At 57.9% G+C, this 20,008-nt stretch overlaps 6 protein-coding genes across 6 annotated transcripts; 2 read left to right on the plus strand and 4 right to left on the minus strand.

Annotated features, from left to right (window-relative positions):
• Positions 1 to 626: 626 nt before the first annotated feature.
• On the minus strand, positions 627 to 2,824 carry SLS55_007489 (uncharacterized protein; the record flags this gene model as incomplete). Its single annotated transcript, XM_066778906.1, has 5 exons — positions 627 to 1,047; positions 1,142 to 1,355; positions 1,417 to 1,520; positions 2,525 to 2,571; positions 2,624 to 2,824. 5 exons carry the CDS (start codon positions 2,822 to 2,824, stop codon positions 627 to 629), a joined length of 987 nt encoding a protein of 328 aa, XP_066631343.1.
• Positions 2,825 to 3,513: 689 nt separating this feature from the next.
• On the minus strand, positions 3,514 to 4,038 carry SLS55_007490 (uncharacterized protein; the record flags this gene model as incomplete). Its single annotated transcript, XM_066778907.1, has 1 exon — positions 3,514 to 4,038. The coding sequence occupies one exon, from the start codon at positions 4,036 to 4,038 to the stop codon at positions 3,514 to 3,516; it is 525 nt and encodes a 174-aa protein (XP_066631344.1).
• A 396-nt stretch (positions 4,039 to 4,434) lies between these two features.
• Positions 4,435 to 7,519, plus strand: PEP3 (tethering complex subunit; the record flags this gene model as incomplete). Its single annotated transcript, XM_066778908.1, has 4 exons — positions 4,435 to 4,651; positions 4,707 to 6,448; positions 6,505 to 7,367; positions 7,450 to 7,519. 4 exons carry the CDS (start codon positions 4,435 to 4,437, stop codon positions 7,517 to 7,519), a joined length of 2,892 nt encoding a protein of 963 aa, XP_066631345.1.
• A 2,071-nt stretch (positions 7,520 to 9,590) lies between these two features.
• Positions 9,591 to 11,995, minus strand: SLS55_007492 (uncharacterized protein; the record flags this gene model as incomplete). The annotated part of the gene is made up of 2 exons (XM_066778909.1): positions 9,591 to 11,934; positions 11,991 to 11,995. 2 exons carry the CDS (start codon positions 11,993 to 11,995, stop codon positions 9,591 to 9,593), a joined length of 2,349 nt encoding a protein of 782 aa, XP_066631346.1.
• A 1,241-nt stretch (positions 11,996 to 13,236) lies between these two features.
• Positions 13,237 to 14,136, minus strand: SLS55_007493 (uncharacterized protein; the record flags this gene model as incomplete). Its single annotated transcript, XM_066778910.1, has 1 exon — positions 13,237 to 14,136. The coding sequence occupies one exon, from the start codon at positions 14,134 to 14,136 to the stop codon at positions 13,237 to 13,239; it is 900 nt and encodes a 299-aa protein (XP_066631347.1).
• Positions 14,137 to 14,677: 541 nt separating this feature from the next.
• Positions 14,678 to 18,515, plus strand: SLS55_007494 (uncharacterized protein; the record flags this gene model as incomplete). The annotated part of the gene is made up of 4 exons (XM_066778911.1): positions 14,678 to 14,906; positions 14,957 to 15,288; positions 15,367 to 17,838; positions 18,483 to 18,515. The coding sequence occupies 4 exons, from the start codon at positions 14,678 to 14,680 to the stop codon at positions 18,513 to 18,515; spliced, it is 3,066 nt and encodes a 1,021-aa protein (XP_066631348.1).
• Positions 18,516 to 20,008: the final 1,493 nt, after the last annotated feature.

Consider the following 20,008-nt stretch of genomic DNA (forward strand, 5'->3'; position numbering starts at 1 on the left):
GTTCCCACAGAATGCAGGCATTCATTGAGGATCATGAGGGCCTTGTGCGGTTGCACTGCACACCATGGCACCAGCAAACACGCACGACTCGCCCTGATTGGACCGCTGAGAAAATGCTTATCCTAAGCAGTTTTGGCCAATCACAAAGCGCTTTATTGACATTAAAATCAAGGACCAGGATTGCGCACTGTTCGACATTAGACTCTGTGGTACGGGTCTTGCCGCATTCCCACACCCTCAACGTGCTGCGCGGCTAAAAGTGCCTACAAAAGCGCCGTATGACAGCAGACTGTGTTTCGGTTCACAGATGAGGGATGGAGACTAGGGAAAATTCACGTTATATTAAGGGACGATACCGCGCTGGGGGTGAATCAAAAGGCTCATGTCCTGGACTCATCATCGAATGTCCCAACCTCGCCACCCTCTCGCGGTCCAAAAACCGGAACTCTCCGCGTTACCTCACCATGCAGCCAACGTCAAGAGGCCCCATTGCACATGCAAACACATGAATCGTTAGTTTGCGCATTTCTACCATCCCGTTTGCAGCAGCGACATATGCAGGATGCCTTTCGCCTCTCATGACACCTCTCTCCCACTTCCCTCAATCACACGCGCCCACATTTCCCTCACGCGTCCGGCTCGCCCGCGGGTCCTGCCATCACCTCCCCCACCGGGCTCGGCGTGCCGAAGTCCGGGCTCCCGTCGTCCGTCCAGCTGACCCGGTCCACCATCGTGTACCTGCTGCCGTTGCACGAGCCGCCGGGCATGTCGGTGGCGTGGTACACGTTCCAGATCTCGCTGCCGTCGGGCGAGGCGAAGAAGGCGTTGTGGGCGGTGCCGAGGTTGCCGTTGGCCGAGGAGAAGACGGGGCCGGACTTGGTCCAGGCGGCGGGGTCGAGCGGGCTGGCCGAGGACGCGAGGGTGAGCAGGCCGAGCTGGTAGGACGTCGTCCAGCAGTACGACGCCGAGTAGGTGATGTAGTAGGTTCCGGTCGTGGGGGATTGCAGGAGGTAGGGGCCTTCGTTGACGGGGGCGCCGACGCGTTCCCTGGCGGAAGGGGGTTAGTTTTGTGTTTTTCTTTCTTTTCAGGCTTCTCTTTTCTTGGAAGTGGAGGGAGAGAAGGATGGTTATGGGAACAAACCAATCTTCGAGCGGCTGCGAGAGGAGGACGGTGTCGCCGAGAGTGGTGGGCGAGGTCATGGGCGCGATGCAGAGGGACTGTATGTCCGTGTTCTCGAAGCAGGACCAGACGAAGTAGCGCGAGTCTTCGATGGTGGCGACACTACCATCGATGCCCCAAGTGTCGGTTAGGGTGGCGACCCAGGTATAGGCATCGTCCCAGGGATGAGCGCCGCCTGGAATCCCGGTGAGTTAGACAGGCGCAAGGTTGAAGAGGGTTGGCATGGAGTAACGCACCTTCCAGAACATGAGGGCGCTGGAGGTCCAAATTCTCGGCAGATCCGGCAGAGTAGTAGATGTACCAAGTGCCATCGAGTTGGTGGATCTCTATGCGTACGGGACTGATTAGCGGAAAGGTTCTGAATGAGTATACATGTTGGACATTTCTTGGATGGCTCCAACCACGGGTACGGTGATCAGACCAGAATCCACACCTGAGCCCAAAATCTCTCATTCTCTTTATACGTTTTGATTTGGAGAACATACCGGGAGCCCAAACACTACAGCACCTCGACGGATCACTGTCAACCCAAATCGTCTTCCTCTCTCCGGTCTTCAGTCCCTCGAGTGTCGTGGCCCTGGTGAGTTGGACATCCGTCCATGTCGTCGTCATCAGATAGTAGTATCCGTCATACCACACGATCTGCGGATCGCTTCCGTCCGTCTCTCTGAGCGGATTCGAAAAGTCTGCGGCAGAGGCCAGCTGCGTCAATGCCGCAAGGGACGCTGCGAACAAAGTTGAAAAGAGCATCGTGACGGGGGGCAGCAAGGGCTGTAGACAGATCTCCCGAGATGAGGTTATGGGCAGTGGAACTGTGGTAGGGAATCAAAGGTACGCGGAGCAAGGTACCATTTTATATGAACCACCGTCTTTTCCAAGACATCAGTCTCTAGTGCGTAAGCCTCATGTGCGGCCGACGGGCAAACAGCTCAAAAGAGAAAGCCCAGAGATACATCCCAAGCCCAGCGAGAAGCGGAGTGCAGTGGACAAAAATAGCGGATCACGCGACGCGGCAATGGAGGACAAGCCCGGTGTACGAGGGGCACGGGCACTACAGCATGAGGCTATAACCAGGCCGAAGCGAGAAGGGGACTTGTGGGTGCCCCGCGTTTTGCTCGTCTCGTTCCGGTGGGTGGTGTGGATCCCGGCGGGTTGAGTGTTGTGGGGGCGGGGCGGCCAAGACTTCGTGGCGCGACTTATTGGACACCGGGGTAGCAAATGCCGAGATGCAGCTTGGATTGAGGCTCAAGGCTTTGTCAGGCAGTGGGGCATCCCTTCGTAAGCCGGGGAGCGAAATCCTGGAAAGATGCGAAGGCACGCAAAAGCATTGAAGGGCTGACGAACCACAAGGCCGAATCGCCGAGGACTTTAGCCTCAACGGGAAGCTTCTTCTTTTTTGGTGCCGCAATGATCAGTACCAAAAACCCGGCCGCCAGCTCTCACAGCAGCGTAGTACACCTTCGCAGTGCCTTTGCACAGAATCCGCTTGAAGAAGCTAAGCTCCTCGCAAATGTCCTCCAGATCGTCCTCGAAAGCCTTGTCCACCTTCTTGCGTAGGTCGTGGTCGAAAATGCACATAGACCCGAAGTTTTTATAGCCGAAGTCATGACGTATGCAGGCCTTAGTGAAGGATGCGCCCCACATCTTATCGGGAGCGTGGGTGCACCCGTCCGACTGAGGGACCCAATCTACGCAGGCCGGACTGCGGGTTTCGCGGCGCTCCAAAAACTCAGCGAGAGAGACGTCGAATGAAAGGTGGCGGGCCCAATAATCCCGGTCGCAGTCGTCCCCTCCCTCAGGGTCCTCAGAGGTAGGCTTAGGCCCCGCAGAGATAAATCCAGGGTCATCGAAGACCCAACGGACCGCAGAGGTAGACTTGGGCCCATCAGAGCCCGCAGAGCCCGCAGAGCCCGCAGAGATAAACCCAGGGTCATCATAGACCCCAGGGACCGCAGAGGTAAAGCTCGAGAGGAGTAAAACGGTAGGAAGGGCGAGAACCAAGCGAGGTGACGCCATACTTGTGCTACACCGGGTCGTCAACTATAGAGAGGAACAACCATCAATGATGCACTCACCTGTGTCTGACGTAAATCTGAGTTGGGGTGTAGGTCTGTAGAGGAAGGGAAACGCGGGGATCTTATATATGTGGCCACTGTCTCCCCATCAACAAATTTCAAGGGCCCGAAGTCTCAACAAGCCCAACAACTTTCGGCGATATGTACTAAGCGTAAAGACATTAGGGACGTCGTCGGCGATCCAGGCCCGCGATGAGCATGAGAGGAGAAGCTCTATCCCTCGTTTGGAGCTGGCAAGTGGTTGGGGCAGTCCTGCAGCTACAAGCCATCTCTGATTGGCTTCCAATAGACGTCGCTTTCCTCCATCACCGTCTTGTCCAGTCCTTCCAGGGGCCCCAATATCTGTATGTCCTTCTGGCTGCCTTCGAGGATGTCGCGACAATGCCATTTCATGGTGAAATTCTCGGGATTGCCCCTTCCGGTCAGCTCGGCCAGCTGGTCGTTGGTGGCGGCATAGACGATTCTCCCAATGTTGGCCCAGTAAATAGTGCTTGTGCACATTGCGCAAGGCTCCCAGGTGCTGTACAGCGTGCACTTCCAAAGAAACTCCTGGGTGTAGTGCAGAGCAGCCAGACGCGCAAGACTCGATTCGGCATGGTCGACGTGGCTTAGGGAGCAGTGGGTGAGCAGTATGGTCTCATTGTCGGGGCCGATGAGGGTTGCAGCGAAAGGTCGCTTGCCTTGAGTCATGGCAAGGCGTTGCACCCTAAGACAAGCCTCGATGCCAGCGGCCTGCTGGTCAGGGTTCGGCAGCGGGGCACGCGGAGGAAAGACGGTCGACATGATGGATTGCGCATGACGAAGGCGACACTGGATGGTCAGCGCCCGTTATATGTAGACGGCAGGAGTGGAGGTCGGCGGGGGTCTGTTATCGCGCTCCATCCATCCCACTCTTCCTGCCAATGGCTGACATGTTGCAGTGACGTGGCGCATGCATTCGGGCAACGATGCACAAAGACGCAAGAAAAAGATGAGAAGCACGAGAGACGTCAAGCCTCGGCGAGTGACGCCATGGTCCGTGCGCGCAGCTTCCGTTGCACCAGGCGGCCGCACAGCTCCCGCTCCCGCTGCTGCATCGCCGCAATCGCCGCGCGCAACTCGACTTCACCGCGCGGCAATGCACTGATCTCCGACCTCTGAGCATGAGCATGAGCATCCGCGCTGCCTCGTGACCCGAATATGGCCTTCGAACCGTCCAGCGGCTATGTCGCGTCCAGCAGCCTGCACGACCTCGGCGACGCCTCGCTGCCCATCTTCAACGTCGAACTCGTCAATCTCAAGTTCGACCGCCCCTCGGACTTCGTGGCTGCCCAGGTCGCCAACAATGTGCTGATCCTGGCCTTCGAGACCGGCCGCATCCTCCGCTTCGACCTCGACAGCCCCGAGGACATCGACGGTATGCCCTCCCCGACCCGACTCTCCAACCGCCTCTCTAACCCCCCCGCCTGCAGATGTTGACCTCCCCAAGAGACCCTCGGAGATCGGTGTCATCCGCCGCATGTTCCTTGACCCGACCGCGTCCCACCTGATCATTACCACCACTCTTGCCGAGAACTACTACCTCCACACCCAGAGCCGCCAGCCCAAGGCCTTGTCTAGGTTGAAGGGCGTCCCCATCGAAAGCGTTTCGTGGAATCCCTCCGAGCCCACTGCCTCGACCCGCGAGATTCTCATCGGCGGATCCGACGGCACCGTTTACGAGGTTTACATTGAGCCCTCCGCTGAATTCTACCGCCGCGAGGAGAGGTATTTGAAGGCTGTCTACAATGCGGATGGGCCCGTTGTTGGCCTATGGACCGATGCCATTCCGGGGCGGCCCGATGTGCGGAGGGTTGTGGTGACCACGCCGTCCGATATGCAGCACTTTGTGGGCAAGGTTGGAAGACATGGCCGGGAGGGCAGCGGTTCTATTTATGCTCGGCTTTTTGAGTCGGAGGCGCCCACTCCATATGAGCTCAATGGGGGCTCCCGTCCCGGCCCGGCCATGCTTGCTGTGTCTCCGGATACCCAGGAAGTGGCTTCGTCCACGGCCACCGAGAACGAACGAGCCTTCGCATGGCTAAACTCGCATGGCGTTGTGCATGGAAAGCTTCTGACCAACGCTGACTCTTCGAACCTGGGGAACATGGTCATCCAAGGATCCAAAATGTTTCCCAGGTCCAGGATACCGCCATCTCAGACGGCTGGCGGCCGGCCACGGGCGATTCAAGATCCTGCAAGCTCGATGATTCTAAGCCATTGGCACATCATTCAACTGGTAGAAGGACGCATTGTGTGCTCCAACCGGCTCAACGACAACATTGTCTATGATCAAGTTGTTCTCGAGCCAGGCGAAACCGCGCTGGATCTGGTCGCTGATCAGAAGAAAAGCACTTTCTGGCTGTTCACCAAACAGGAAGTCTTCGAAATCAGTGCGTACGACGAGAGTAGGGATGTATGGAAGATCCTCTTGAATCAACAACAGTTCGATGCTGCCTCCCAGTTCGCGAAAACCCCGTCTCAGAAAGATGCTGTTGCCACTGCTTCCGGCGACTTTCTAGTCAAGAAAGGCCAGTTCCTGGAGGCCGCGAGTGTCTACGGCCGGAGTACCAAACCTTTCGAGCAAGTCGCTCTGACATTCATCGACCATGGCGAGCAGGATGCCTTGCGCAAGTATCTGACGACCAAACTTTCTACCATCAAGAAATCCGAAACCATGCAGCGTATGCTTCCCGCTACTTGGCTGGTCGAGATCTATATATCCAAGCTAAACGCACTGGATGACACCATCGGCACCAAGGCGGAGCTGTCCGAGGGTATGAACGCTCGGGATACCGAGGATCAATTGTCGGTCACCCGGAGGGAGTTTCAGGAATTTGTTTCGAAACACAAGTCCGACCTTGATAGGAAGACTGTGTATGAAATCATCAGCAGCCACGGAAGGGAGGAAGAATTGCTCTACTTTGCGACTGTTGTGAACGACTACAATTACGTTCTCGCTTACTGGGTCCAGAGGGAACGCTGGGTCGAGTCTTTGGACGTGCTGAAGAAACAAACCGACCCTGAGATATTCTACAAATATAGCTCTGTCCTGATGGCGAACGTGTCCGTCCAGTTTGTTGAGATTCTTATGCGGCAGGTAAACCTGGATGCCAGGAAGCTGATACCTGCCCTTCTCAACTACAACAAGATGGTGCAGGTGCCCTTGGCTCAGGTACGTAAACCAAGGACCAAACAGAAAGGCTGCGCTCTACTAACGACATCTTGCAGAACCAAGCTGTCCGTTATCTTCTGTTCGAGATCAACCAGCATCATTCCGCCGATGCCGCAGTGCACAACACCTTGATCTCGATATACGCGTCTCACCCCTCGAGGGACGAGTCCGCACTACTTCAATATCTCGAGGCCCAGTCGTATGCACAAGAGCAGAACTACGACGCTGACTTTGCCCTTCGCCTCTGCATCCAGCACAAGCGTGTGCAAAGCTGCGTTCACATCTACAGCTCCATGTCGCAATACGTCCAGGCAGTCGAGCTCGCACTGAAGTACGACGAGATCGACCTCGCCAGCTCCGTCGCCGATCGGCCGGAATCCAACCCGGCACTACGCAAGAAGCTGTGGCTGGCGGTGGCGAAGAAGGTGATATCGCAGAGCACAGGCATCAAGCCGGCGATTGAGTTTCTGCGGCGGTCGGAGCTGCTGCGGATCGAGGACCTGATCCCGTTCTTCCCGGACTTCGTCGTCATCGACGACTTCAAGGAGGAGATATGCGCGGCGCTGGAGGAGTACAGCCGGCAGATCGACGCGCTGAAGCGCGAGATGGACGAGAGCACGCAGACGGCGGAGCACATCAAGCGCGACATCAAGCAGCTCGAGTCGCGCTACGCCATCGTCGAGCCGGGCGAGAAGTGCTACATCTGCCGCCTGCCGCTGCTGGCGAGGCAGTTCTTCGTCTTCCCCTGCCAGCACGCGTTTCATTCCGAGTGCTTGGGCAAGCGCGTCGTCGAGCAGTCCGGCAGGAGTAAGGCGAACCGGATCGGCAAGCTGCAGACGGAGGTGATGAAGGGCATGAGCACCGGCGCGAGCAGGGAGAGGGCGGCGAGGGAGTTGGACGAGTTGGTCGCGGCGGCTTGGTAAGCAGCTTCTTCTTCGTCTTCCCCCTTATTGAAAGTTGATCGTGGCTAACGGTATGATTGGAAACAGCATTTTGTGCAGCGAATTGGCCGTCAAGCAGATTGATGAGCCGTTCGTACCGATGAACGAGCCTAATGAGTGGGCGCTGTGATGATGAGGACGGTGGAAGGTAGGATTGCATTGAGGTTCGAGGATGACTTTGTATTCATGAGGAACGTATGGGAAGATACCCTTGTAGAAATCGAGCTGATCAGCTTGCTGCATTTGTTGTGCAATTCCGGGACGCCACAAAGTACAGCATGAAGCCCGGTATCGTACCGCTTGAATCTAAGTAAGCCCTCGTCAACAAAGCATCACCATCGTACATACCGTGCAGCCCGCCATTGGCCAGGACTACCAGCCCCAACAGGAGAAGTAATTACATGTATCAATCCCATCCCACCGCAAGCAACGAAGCACTCTCACGCTTAAGATGCAAACCCCCTCGAACCGCACGCATCACTTTTACCTCATCCCCCTATCCGCCGCCGCCTCGTCCCCGTACAACTCATGCACCGCATCCCTCACCCCAGGCAACTCCACCCGCTGCGCCCTCCCGTCCACCTCCGAACGCCCGAAACCCCTGGGCAGCGGTCCCCCCTTCAAATCCCCGCCCGGGGAAAACACGTGCTCGACCGGGCTGCCTGCACCACCGCCGCCGCCTCTCCTCTCCCTCCCTTTCTGCTTGTTCCTCCGCCCCACCAGGAAGCCCAACGCCAACGCGCTCACGACGAGCAACACCGCGCCGATGCCGATGCCCACTTTCGCCGCGGTGCTGAGGCCCGCGCTGCCACCAGTAGAGCGCTCTGCCGAAGCAGAAGACGACGAAGTTGCGGTCGCGGTCGCGGTCGCGGTTGCGCCCTGGTGAATATCCGAACCCGTCCGGGCCGGCGTCGGCGTCGACGACGACGACGACAACGCCGTCGACATGGTCGTTGCGGTTGCCGTCGCGGACGAGGGCACGTTGTTGTCGGTCGCCTGCCGGCGGACGATGACGCCGTAGTTGTTGATGGCGTCGAGCGAGCTGACGGTGCGGACGGTGAGGCTGGTGACGCCGTTGAGCAGCGCCGTGGCCGTGACGGTGGTCGGGCCGCGCCCGTCGCCGCCCGGCCAGTGCGACTCGCACGGCAGCGTCGACTGGAAGTCCCAGCCTTGCGAGACGGTCGTCATGCAGGCGTAGTTGCTGGGTGGTGGAGGAGAGGCGATTGTCAGTTTTGAGCCCCCCTTTTGGTAGGATGGTTGAAGGGGGGGAGTTTGTTACCGTGGACAGCATGTGGCTACTGTTTCTCGCACGGCGGCGTCGTCTTGGTTGGTCGTCATGGACCAGCACGCCGTCGTGTAGCCCCATGGACATACCCCGGGCGAGTAGTAGAATAGAGGGTCGGCTTGGTAGCTGGAGGGGAGACAGTCGGATGTCGACGGCGGACCGAGCTGGAGTCTGGTTGAGCCGTCTTCTTCGAAGTAGTATATGGACGAGAGGCACGAGGCGGCTGGAGTGAAGGTGGTGGTGAGTGCGAGCGGCATTGCGTTCGATCTGGCGACGATGCGTGGCGCAACCGGTGCGTCACTTCTATCTGTAAATGTAGCCTCTGCGTCTGTCAGTGGGAGCAAGGGTTTCTCGGATTGTCTGGGAGCTGCGACGGGGTGGTGTTGTATAAAAAGACATGGTAGTTTGCGCTGCGCCGCAATAGCCGCCGACCTCATCTTCTCGCCGCTCGCTTCGATTCGTCCATGAGCACGCCCGTAGCCGCCGTCGTATTGGAGCCGAGCGACAGTGAGATAGGCCAAGCTCATTCTGAAACTGTATCTCCTTGTCTTTGTCCGCCAAAGGCTCGCTTATCGCGTGCCAGAGAAGTTACAAGCGCCGCCTAGCCGTGGTGCTAAGCAGCTGCGCCGCAAGGCTGATCATGCGCATTGTAGATCGGAAAGAGCAGCGTTTGACATGAACATGGAACTCTTATTACATACCTGCAATTCATGACGGAATGATATGGAAATAGTGGATATAATTGATATATATGCTTATACGTCGCAATGAAAGTTGACCAGACATGTTGAAGCCCAGGGTAACGCGTACAGCTGTAACTCGAATAAACGATGGAATAGAAGAAGAAGTCTCACAAGGAAAACCAGACATCAACAAGGAGAAGCGAATGAAGTCAGAAAACCAACAGCCGCGCATGTTACAGCGCCAACGAACTCCTCCTCAATGTCTTACTTGGGCTCCCGACTTCTGCTACTTCGCGCTCATCCTCCTCCCTCTGCTTCCTCTTCTTTTCCTTTTTCTCCCTTTTCTTTTCTCTCCTTTCTTCCTTTCTTTTTTCCTTCTCTCTTTTTTCCTTCTTCTCCTTCTCTCTTTTTTCCTTCTTCTCCTTCTCTCTTTTTCCCTTCTTCTCCTTCTTGTCTTTCTTACTTTTCTTCTTTTTCTCCTTATCCTCGCCCCTATCTTCACTTTTCTCCGCCTCCTTCTCCTTCTTCTCAATCTTGAAGTTCACATGCGGAAGCCTCGTAAACCCCACATTGACCAACCTCCCTGTACCCACGTCCCTCGCCACGCTGGGGCTCCACGGGCACTTACACTCGCTCGTATGGTCCGTACTCTTGCAGCGATAACAGTACGCTTTCAAACCACTAGACCTCTTATACTCTCGATCGAACGCCTCATTTGCCTCCGCCGCAGACTTCCTCCGCACGGTTCCGCCCGAGACGGCATCGGCGAAGGTGGTGGCGGCGGCGGTTTCATGCAGCGTCTTCTGCTGCCTGTTCGTCTTTGCCGCCTCACGCCGCTGCTTTCTATTCAATTCGGCGGCCATCTTAGCGCCACGAGCCCGCCGGACCGCGGCGGCGGTGCTTTCGATGTCAGAGTAGGGCTCGTTGAGATCGCGAGGCACAACATAGGTTGAGCTTGCCGTCGAAGGGACGGATGCAGCTGCAGGAGGAGCTGAAGGGGAAGGGCCCGCAGACGGAGGAGGCCTGGTCGAGGGCCCGGTTTTGGTCGAGGGCATAGGGACGGCCGATACGCTTCGAGCGGAATCTCCGAGGACTTGTGCCACTCTTGCTGGAGATTTGGCGAGAATGACTGACTGCGATGATGAAGTCTTGCTGCTGGGTGGCTGGGGTTGAGTTCCTGGGCGCATAATGGGTGTTTCCGACACCCTCAATATCTCGTTCAGCCTGTGAACTTGATCTGGGGTTGTGGAACACCTGTTCCGAGTGCTGGGTTCCACTTCTAGCTCTTCTTTTTCTTCTTCTTCTGAGGAGGAGCTCTCGTCAGATTTTTCGTCTTCAGTATCCTTCACTTGCAAGACTACTTTCTGTCGCTGCTCTTGTATCTGTCCATGGTGTTCTCCATCAGCTTCCTCTTCGCTGATTTTCTCGCCCCGAGCAACCAACCCTGCCGGAAGCTCTTGCTCATCTTCGTCTGAGCTCTCATGCTCCTCCTCTTCCATTTCGCTGGAATCAGCCTCATCAGACTCCGCCGAGTCTTGGACATCTTTCTGCAGCCTCCTTAGCTCTTCATCCGCAATGGATGGCGATGACTCCACATCACCCTCCACGGACCTCATTCTCCTCTCCGCCGCATCCGCTCTCTTTGCCCTCTCCTTTGCCTCTTTACTTTCTTCTCGGATCCACTGATCCCCCCACTCCCTCTCCTTCGCCTTCATCTCCCTCCCACCCTCACCCTCCTTCTCCAAGCTCCTCAGCACGGCATCCACCACCTCACCCTCCTGCTCCTGCTCCTCCTTTTCTCTCAACCTCTCCGCCTCCTCAATCAGCGCCTCCCTCACCACCGCAAATGACACGCCGCCACCGCGAGCACCGCCTTCCTCTCCCTTCCACAGCGCCTCCCCGTACGTCTTCTCCAGCTCCTTCACCTTGGGGCCGAGCTTGGGCTCCAGGTTGTACAGGAAGTGCATGTTGAGCATGTAAGCCGGCAGGTGATAGCCGAGCTCGCCCATGCGGTGCACGATGGTTTCGAGCTGGGCGGCGAAACGGGTGATGTTGCCGTCGAAGAGGGCCAGGGTGCAGGAGTTGAACCTCTGGACGAGGAAGTAGACGCGGCCGCTGATGGTGCTGAAGTGGTTGGAAGGAGGAAGGGAGGTGGGCGGTAGTGGTGGTGGCGGGGCGGAGGGGAGGGAGCAGGAGGATGAGGAGGGACCTGCGGAGGAGGAGAAGGTATTGATAGAGGAAAAGAAGGAAGGGGTCGGCGTGGCGGTGGGGATGGATGTGTGGGCGGCGCGAATGTGGTCCCAGAGATCGTCGGCGGGCATGTGCAGCGTGTCGCGCAGGACAACCGGGTCCTTGCAGTCGCCGGCAGCGGCAGTGTAGGCGTCGCGGATGAGATCGGCTGTTTTGATCTCGGCATTGCGGTAGAAGCGCGTGCCGCGGTGCACGGCGGCATGTGAGCCGTCGACGAACTTGAACATTTCGCCCTGAACCAAGGCGTTGCGGACGATGGTTGCCCATTGGTTGTAGGCGTGCTCGTCGGGCGTGTCCGAGAGCAGTGGCATGTCTTGCTTGGATCGGCTGATGAGGTCTCGCGCGACTTTGGCCTTGATCTGGCAGCATTGTAGTGGTCGGACGGCATTGGGCGTTGCTGTCCTGTTTTTCGGTGCAGGTGTTGGCGACTGGTCGCATTCAGCCGGGAGCTGGGAGGACGGGGGCGGCGTGGTCTCGAGCTTTATGTCCTGTTCTTCAAAGCTGAGGCCCCACGGAGTGTTCAATGACTTTACCGGTGTCCGGTGACGAGAATGTGCGGGTGTATTGTGGCTCGAACCAGCGAAGTCTGAGGTTGGTGGTGTTGAGTCGATTTGGGGAGACGACGAGAAGAAGGCCTCTCTGAAGAACGACGAGCCCGGGTCCGAGAAGACATCATCGTCCATTGTATCAAGGCGCTCGCGCATCTGCGAATATTCCATCCCTATGGAAAGCCTTTCAGCCAACGTATGGTGTGAGTGGAAGCCTGGGAATTCGGGGAGTGGGCGTCACGCACGAGTCTCAGCACACCGGTGAAAGCCTCACCACACACGGCGAAGAAGGCGTAGTAAGGCAAGTTTGTAAATTTGATTGACGAGTTTGAAGATTACGATGTATTGGGTATGGTTCCAAATGATTGATGGTCTGATTACGCTTGGAGTGGGGGAAACAACCCTTCGCTCCCCCTCCTGTGCTGGAAGAGACTGAGCGATATACCGCTCCAGTCCAGCCATCTTCAATTACCTCGCACCACATTTCGCCATGCCGCAGATATCACATCTCGGCTATGGCTCAGTATATTACCGCTATCTCTGCGAAACGCCTGCTCTGGGATGTCCCTGGGACTCCGTTGATTGCTCTGCCGCTTGACGGTCGGACAATGCGACATGTTGAAAAACTGTTGAGCTCGAAAAGTGACATGGCAGAAGGGTACTGCGGTCGTTAGAGTGCCACAGCTTCTGCTGCTGCGGCACGGGACGCTTCCTATTGGCCGAGGGGGCCTGATCGACCGTTGCCGTGCAACGTGCCAGCAAGGGGCGGGCGAGGGCCCCGGCCGTCAAACGTCCGGGTCGCCAGGAAAGGCCGGTAGTAAATGCGCCGGGATCGAAGGAAACGCACGATATCCGACGCGTCCGGGGTGGCAGGAATGCGGCTCTGCAGCCGACGACGCTCCGAGGCGACGACACCGACGTTAGCTGCGGTGACTGTGCGACGTGACCGCACGTCGATCAGCCGTCGTGTCTCATGGCGATCAACGGTTCCTGCAGCACCGCTGCGGCATCACACCGCATTCGAGGCGATGCAGTGGAGAGGCCGGGGAAGGATGCTGTTGTGGGTGGTGGTGGGTGGAAGTCATGTTTCAGTCTTGACTCTCTTCGACGGCCGGCATTGCTGGTCCAGCCTCCTCTTTTCATGCCAGCCCGAGGAAGGAAGCGGCAACGCAGGCTGGGCCGGGGCACACCGCAAGCCAAAAGTAACCATGGGCTCGTCAGGGATGAGGTCCACGCAACGGCCGCCGCTGCCCAGCCTTGCTTTTGCGGCCTCGGCATCGCGCTCAATCTGGGCAGTTCGCACGGCGGCAGTGGCCACGCCGCGTTTCAGCGTGTCTTCGCAGGCCGCAACCTTGCGCTGCAACTCGCCGAAATCCATGCACTGGCCGGGCTTGGTGTCGAAATTCTCGCTGAGCGTGTACAGGAACCAGGCGTTCATCTCGAGCGTGGCCTTGGCGTAGGCCTCGTGGAGCTCGCGGAGGTCCTTGTTGATCTGCATCAGCTCGCGCGCGAAAGGGCGGGCCCCGCTGACGCAGGCGGCCATGGTGACGCTGTTCCAGCGACGCAGCAGGCCCGAGTATGTCACCTCGCTCAGCCAGCCGTGGGCGGCTTTCAGGAAGTGCCACAGCTTCGCAGCGGTGTTGATCTTGGCCTCGCCATCCTCGGACAGGACCGAGTGCAGGATGGAGTCGGCGCAGGAGCTCTCGATGATCTCCTGGGCCTGCGCGTCGCCGTGGCGCCACCACTCGGTGCGGTCGAAGTGGTCCCAGGTTCCGTCGATGAAGCCCTTGTAGCCGCCCTCGGCCAGCGCGTTCTCGACGTTGCAGGCCCAGGAGTCGTAGGATTCGGGGCCGTCCAGCTTCGGGGCGCGCTCAAGCAGGTGGTAGGAGAGTTCGGGGCGCAGGCGCACGGCGAGCGAGTCGGTGGGCTGCACGCCGGGGAGCCGCAGGGTGAGCGGCGCGATAGTAGTAGTCTCCATCATGGTGAGGAGACGGCCGCATGCAGCGCGGCGGGTTGGTGGTCGGTGGGGTTTGCGAGTGTCGTCGGGATCGCTGCGATCGACGGCGACGGGAGCGATGGTGTGGAGAGCGGACCGGGGACGGCAGCGAGATGGATGCGGCTCAGCACACGTTGTCGCGGAGTCGTGGCGGATGCAGGCAGGTGGTCGAGAGGTGCCCAGGTCTGTGTAACTCGAGGGCGATCGCTGGGGCTCGCGAGGACGGGATAGCGAAGGTGTTCAAGTGGGCTGGAGCGGCGCAGAAGACGCGAAGGGCCGAGACTGCGCGACGGTCTGGACTCTCGATCGCGGAAGCTTTCCCGACCCGCACTGAGGCGTGTGCGCGTCCGCTAATAAATGCATTACATGCTGGCCGGATGGGCAGCCAACCGCGGGGCGGCGGCTGCCCGGCGAGCGCAATCTAGACCTGATCGCCCGCCTTTCTGCCTCCTGGCCAGCGGCGCCAGCCCCAATCGGTGCCCCGACCAGACACCTCCGCCGTTGCTTCGCCCACACGCCCGCCGCCATGTTCTATCCGGCCTACGTCGATCTGGCGGCCGCCTTCTTCTATCCGCTCGGCAACACGCCCGCCGCCTGTCTCACTCAGCACCTGCCGCCCGAGCTGCCTGCCCGCGTGCTCGCCCTGGGCTGCGGAGACGCGCGCAATGTCCTCTTCACGGCCTACTGCGAGGCCGCCCGTGCTGATGCCCGCCCGATCGATATCACTAGCTGCGACCTGCAGCGCGCCGTCATTGGTATGCCGCGTGTGTGAGAGCTGCTCCGCCCAGTCCTCTGACGTGCACAGCCCGCAACATCCTCCTCTTCAGCCTGATTCTCGACGACCGCGACGGCCGCAACCAGCACGCCGTCTGGAGCATCTACTACCACCAGTTCCTGGACAGTGCTAGTTTCGAGCTGCTCCAGCGGCACGCCAAGACGTTGACTGAAACCTCGTCCTCCCTGGACGAATGGCACCGCGGCCCCCATGGCAGCTGCCTCCGCGTGTGCGATTCCGCGACTCTAGCCGCAGTCCACGAGGTCTGGCTCTCCTACGTCAATGCTGATGCCCGCCCCTCTCGCGCCGAGTTCGAGCGCGCCAAGCAGGCCCAGGAAGCTATCGGAGGGGCTGGCATTAATGTTAGTATTACCGCAGCCCGGTCTGCCGCGCCCTCCGCCGTGGACGCTGTGCTAGATGCGCCTCGACTGTTCAAACAGTACTGGCGTAGCGGCACCACGGATGGCCCTGGCGCTACGGCAAAGACGGACGTGCCTAACCCCATGTTCTCTGGCCAGATGGACAACCTGACCCTCCATTATGGCACCGATCCTCTGCTGGGCTTCCACCTAGCGACTGCGTATCTGCCGCTAACGCACGCCTCTCCGCTGAACCCAAATCAGGTGCAACACGGCCTTGGCTTGGACCCGCTCGTGAAGACGGCCCGTCTGCAGTTCGAAGCCTGGTGCGACGCGTTCCGGAGGCGCTCTCGGCAATTCACACTACGCTTCTTTGTGGGAGAAGCTATGACCTTCTGCCATGTGCTGCACCAGAAACTGACCGCCGCTGACGACGCTGCCCAGTGGTATCGTGGGCCTTACATGCCGGACCCACTGATTCTTGATGCCGATGACTACAGGTCAGGCCAGGCCCCGACCGTCTTCAACGTTATTGACACATCCAATCTTATCGACCACTTTGGCTCTCTGAACCTGTTGGTGGCTACTGCACCCCTGTTGGACGGTAGCCAAGCTGCTACCCTTGTCACAGAGTCTCTCGTGCGCCGCCACGAGGCAGACCAGCCGCCGATGGATGCACTGCTCTGCGGCAACGCTTCCGCCTTATCGACTCTTCTAGGCCTCTTTCCTGTGCAGTATTGGACCAACACGTCACTGGTGTCCTCGACTCAAGAATCTCTACTCCAGTCTTTTCAAGATGGCAATGCTACACAGCTTCATAGTAGGTTGACTTGGAAGAATCGCATTCCAGCTGGCAGTGTCCAGCCATCACGCCTTCACTACGATGAGACCGATCTGGCCCAACTCCTTTACCAAACATACTTGACCATGTTTGAGGGCGAGGATCCAAGTGTTCTCATGGCTAAGCGCAGTGCACGACATGTTTCCAACGTTTCCACGCCGTACTACACGCGCGCAAGCTTTGCGGCGTTCCTTCGGTTCGTCAAGGGTAGAGTGGAAGCAGACTGGAGCAAGGCTGCAACACTCCTTCTCGATCTCATTGACAAGGATAATAAACTTATGCTTGGGCAGGATTACCTGCAGGAGCTGAGGGTCCAGATGCATCTCTTTGATGTATGCTCTGGCCTGATACCGGAATTTCCCTTGGAGCAGATGGCTAGAAGGTGCCGTGAGGCATCCCAGCTGGCCTGGAGCTCTCTGCCGAACATTGTGAATGTGACGTTGAAAGTGCCGCGCTCGAAGCTCCGCATGTTTCATGAAGTTGGGAAGGGACAGCTCGGCAATCCCCCGTTGATCTGCCACACATACACGGCAACAGAGCGCTCGTCTTTTGCGGCCATCCATTTAGCGTTTGGAACCGAGCATTTCACCGGCGAAAGGAACACACAGGATTTCGCCTTGAAAATCCAACAAGACGGTCGAGGATGGCATGGCGAGTCGCCGCTCTGGGTATCGTTCCTAGTCCCTACTGTTATCCTACTGAGCAACGCGCGAACTCTATCGATAAAACTCGCTCTCCAACCTACGCCGCACGCCATTGGATCTTTTGCTTCGAAGCTCGATGACACCCTAGGCATCTTTGACGTTTCTCTCGACAACACTGAACATGTCTTCATAACGCGATGTCGCCCGAATATTTCTGTAGCACCGCACGTGTTGCCGCCGGTCAAGAAGCAAGATAACGATGGACTCACAACGCAGACCAATGTCCGGATACAGATCACTGCAAACTTCCTTACAGGCACGGCTCGTATATCCAACTTGACTGGCCGCGTCATACTGTTATCCCACGACCTGAAGACCAAACTCAGCCATGGCGCCGCGGTGGACACTGTCCAGATTTCACCCTGCGTGATTGCAGTCAAAATTGGCACGGAGTCTTCACATCCTCAGCTGCATTTTCCAGTTCCAATTCTCAAGGTCCAGAGCAAGGTTCGGATTGCGCGCAAGTCTTCATACATTGAGGTCATCGTCCCAATCGCCTCCCCCTCAATGAAGCACTACTTTCCCAACTTCATACATCCCATCTTCCCAGAGCGTAGTGGTCCCATCACCTGGAATGCGCCTTATCTGCCTGTCTCGAACCTCCCCGTCATCGACACAAAGGCGTCCCACAAGACGCCGTGGCTAAACATTCATCTTTCGTCGGCATGGTCACACCGTGAAATCCGCATCCGTGACGCCTCTCTTGACTCGGCTTCACCAACCGGCGACCACTTCGAAACCCGCATCGCTTTCAAAGACTCCCTCCTCACCATCTTCTCTCATTTTGGCGACCGTGACGCCAGCACCACGCAGACTCCGTTTTTCACCCTCTCCAACCCCTCCGCCGGCGGCGTGCATGTGCTGATCCTCGCTTCAGCGATCCGCCTTGACCTCGCGTCTCAAAGCGTTGTCCTCGACGCCGCGTGCATCCCGCTAACGCTCGACATCGTTCGCGACATCGCCCCTGCATTGCAAGAGCTCCACAAGCATCCGCTTTGCCAGGTCAAGGTCGACGGCGCGGAGCTTAGCGCGTGGAAGGCGGCGCTGCCGGCCATGGCGGAGCGCGCGCGCACGTGGGCGCACGGGACCGGCGGGAAGTGCGCGTACAACCGAGGGGCGAAGAGTATCCCGCTTTCGTTCGCGGACGGAGAGAGTGTACTCTGCGCGTGCGGCACGGGCGTCTTTCCAGATGGCTACGGCGACGGGTGGGGGTTGGAGGCGTCCGCCGCCGCCGCGCTAACGCGGGTCGCGGTGCGCGTGGCTGTTGCGCCGGTCTTCTCGAGCGGAATGGTGGAGAGGCAGCAAGAGGTTCCCGCGTTTTCAGGAGATAAGGATTCCTCTGGCGGCGGCGGTGCTGCTGGTGTTGCTGCTGCGGGAGTAGGGGGCAGGGGCGCCACTACGGAGGCACCGCCGGGCGGATGCGCCGTTTGTGGGCGGAAGGAGAGGGATGGGGGAGGTGAGCTGTTGAGGTGCTCGCGCTGCAAGACAGTGAAGTATTGCTCCCCTGAGTGCCAGCGGAAGGATTGGAAGGCGCACAAGGTGGGTTGTCGCGCCGCTACACAGTAGTGTCACTTGACGTCTGTCTAACGAAGAAGGAAATGGGGCTTGGGCAGGTGGTCAAGCGAGATGGATTGCTCCTCTGTCGATATCAGGTGATTGTTGTTGGTGTCAAAACGGTCAAGTGATTCTTCTATGAGGGACTGATCACGGCGAGCATGAAGTAAGCACTTGCTCGCGAGGACTGTAGATACTTGCAAAGATGAAAGTGATTCGGGCTCAGACGATTTGAGCGTTGGATTCATGTCTGCCTAGCACGCATTCATTAGATGGGAGAACTTTCAAAGGGAAGTCCTCAGGAACCTTTACAGCGAGACGTGTGATTGGAAGGGAAGAAATTAAAAGGCCGACTCCCCCTACGTCCTGTCCATCGCGGGCTAGGCGTCCACGCATTCTCTCTGCTCTGAATCGTTATCTCCCAGATGTAACCCAAGAATCCCATTGTCATCCTGCGAACGATCTGGCCCGACTCGTCGTCCATTTTTATCACAAGCCTTGTTTCAAGTTTTACCCTCTTTTCTTCCATCTCGGCACGCTTGGCCATCCTTCATGCTCCAGCGAGTGGGGATGGTGTGAGAAGAGGAGCAAAGAAAGGGAAGTTCCCACATCCAATACATATACCCCACCCTTCTGACCCACATGCGATCCACCCCGCCTTTCTCTTGTGTCTCGGACACACAGACGCGCGGAACGCGATCTCGATCGTGATCGGCCGAGGCGTCGTCCCGCACGAGTGTCTTCCGACTTCTATGTTTTTCTTCCTCGACCTCCCGCAAAACAAGGCGGGAGCATCAACGAAAAAAAAAAAGTGGGATTTGGCCCACCATCGCAGAGGATGAAAGTAGTAAAAGTTTTTTTCCCTTCTTCCCAATCCACACGTCCCGACATCTCTCCCCACCCCAGAGGGCACTTCGAAAAGCTTTGCTTCGCATACTTCTCTTTTTCTTTCACTCAGCTTTGTCATGCTCGAGCACGAATTGTAGTACGGCTCCCGTCATCGGTGAACGAAGGCCCGTACCTATGACTGTATTCTTGAACAGCGCGTCCAGCCACCTTGGCTGGATCGTCGCACAGTCGGGCCTAGGGATCTTCTCCACAGACGGTATTCTTTCTGACAGCAGAGGCAGTTGCTGGTGAACGAATGAGACGCCTGCGAGCCACGAGACCCCACTGGACAGGGAAAGGAAGGGGGGAAGTGAAAAGGGCGGAAGGAAAGGCAGAGGCAACTCGAAAGCCACCAGCTCCCACAGGGTTGGCCCTCTTCTTTGGCTTTCTCAACCCAACGGCCCACACCCGTCAAGTTCTTGACATGATCGAATGCATTTGAGGCAGGATGATTTTAGCTCTCGCACGAAATCCGTGTTGCAGCCGCACAAGACAAAAGACAATGCCCATTAGGGTAGCCAGATGTGCAGGGGGCCACAAACGACGCACTGGAGCGCATCCATTCTCTGCTGAGACGATGATCTTGGGGAAGGCGTGTGGCAGGAGAAAGGAAAAGAAAACGGCCACGCCCCTTGAACCTGACGGCAAGGCGCGGAGCAAAGCTCTATTTGTTTGGGGTTAGACTTGAACGCCAAGGTATCGGCAAGTCCAAATGTGTCTGGTAGTAGGAAGCTCT

This window comes from Diplodia seriata (genome assembly GCF_021436955.1).
Source record: "Diplodia seriata strain FDS-637 chromosome Unknown scaffold_7, whole genome shotgun sequence".
Taxonomy (NCBI): Eukaryota; Fungi; Ascomycota; class Dothideomycetes; order Botryosphaeriales; family Botryosphaeriaceae; genus Diplodia; species Diplodia seriata.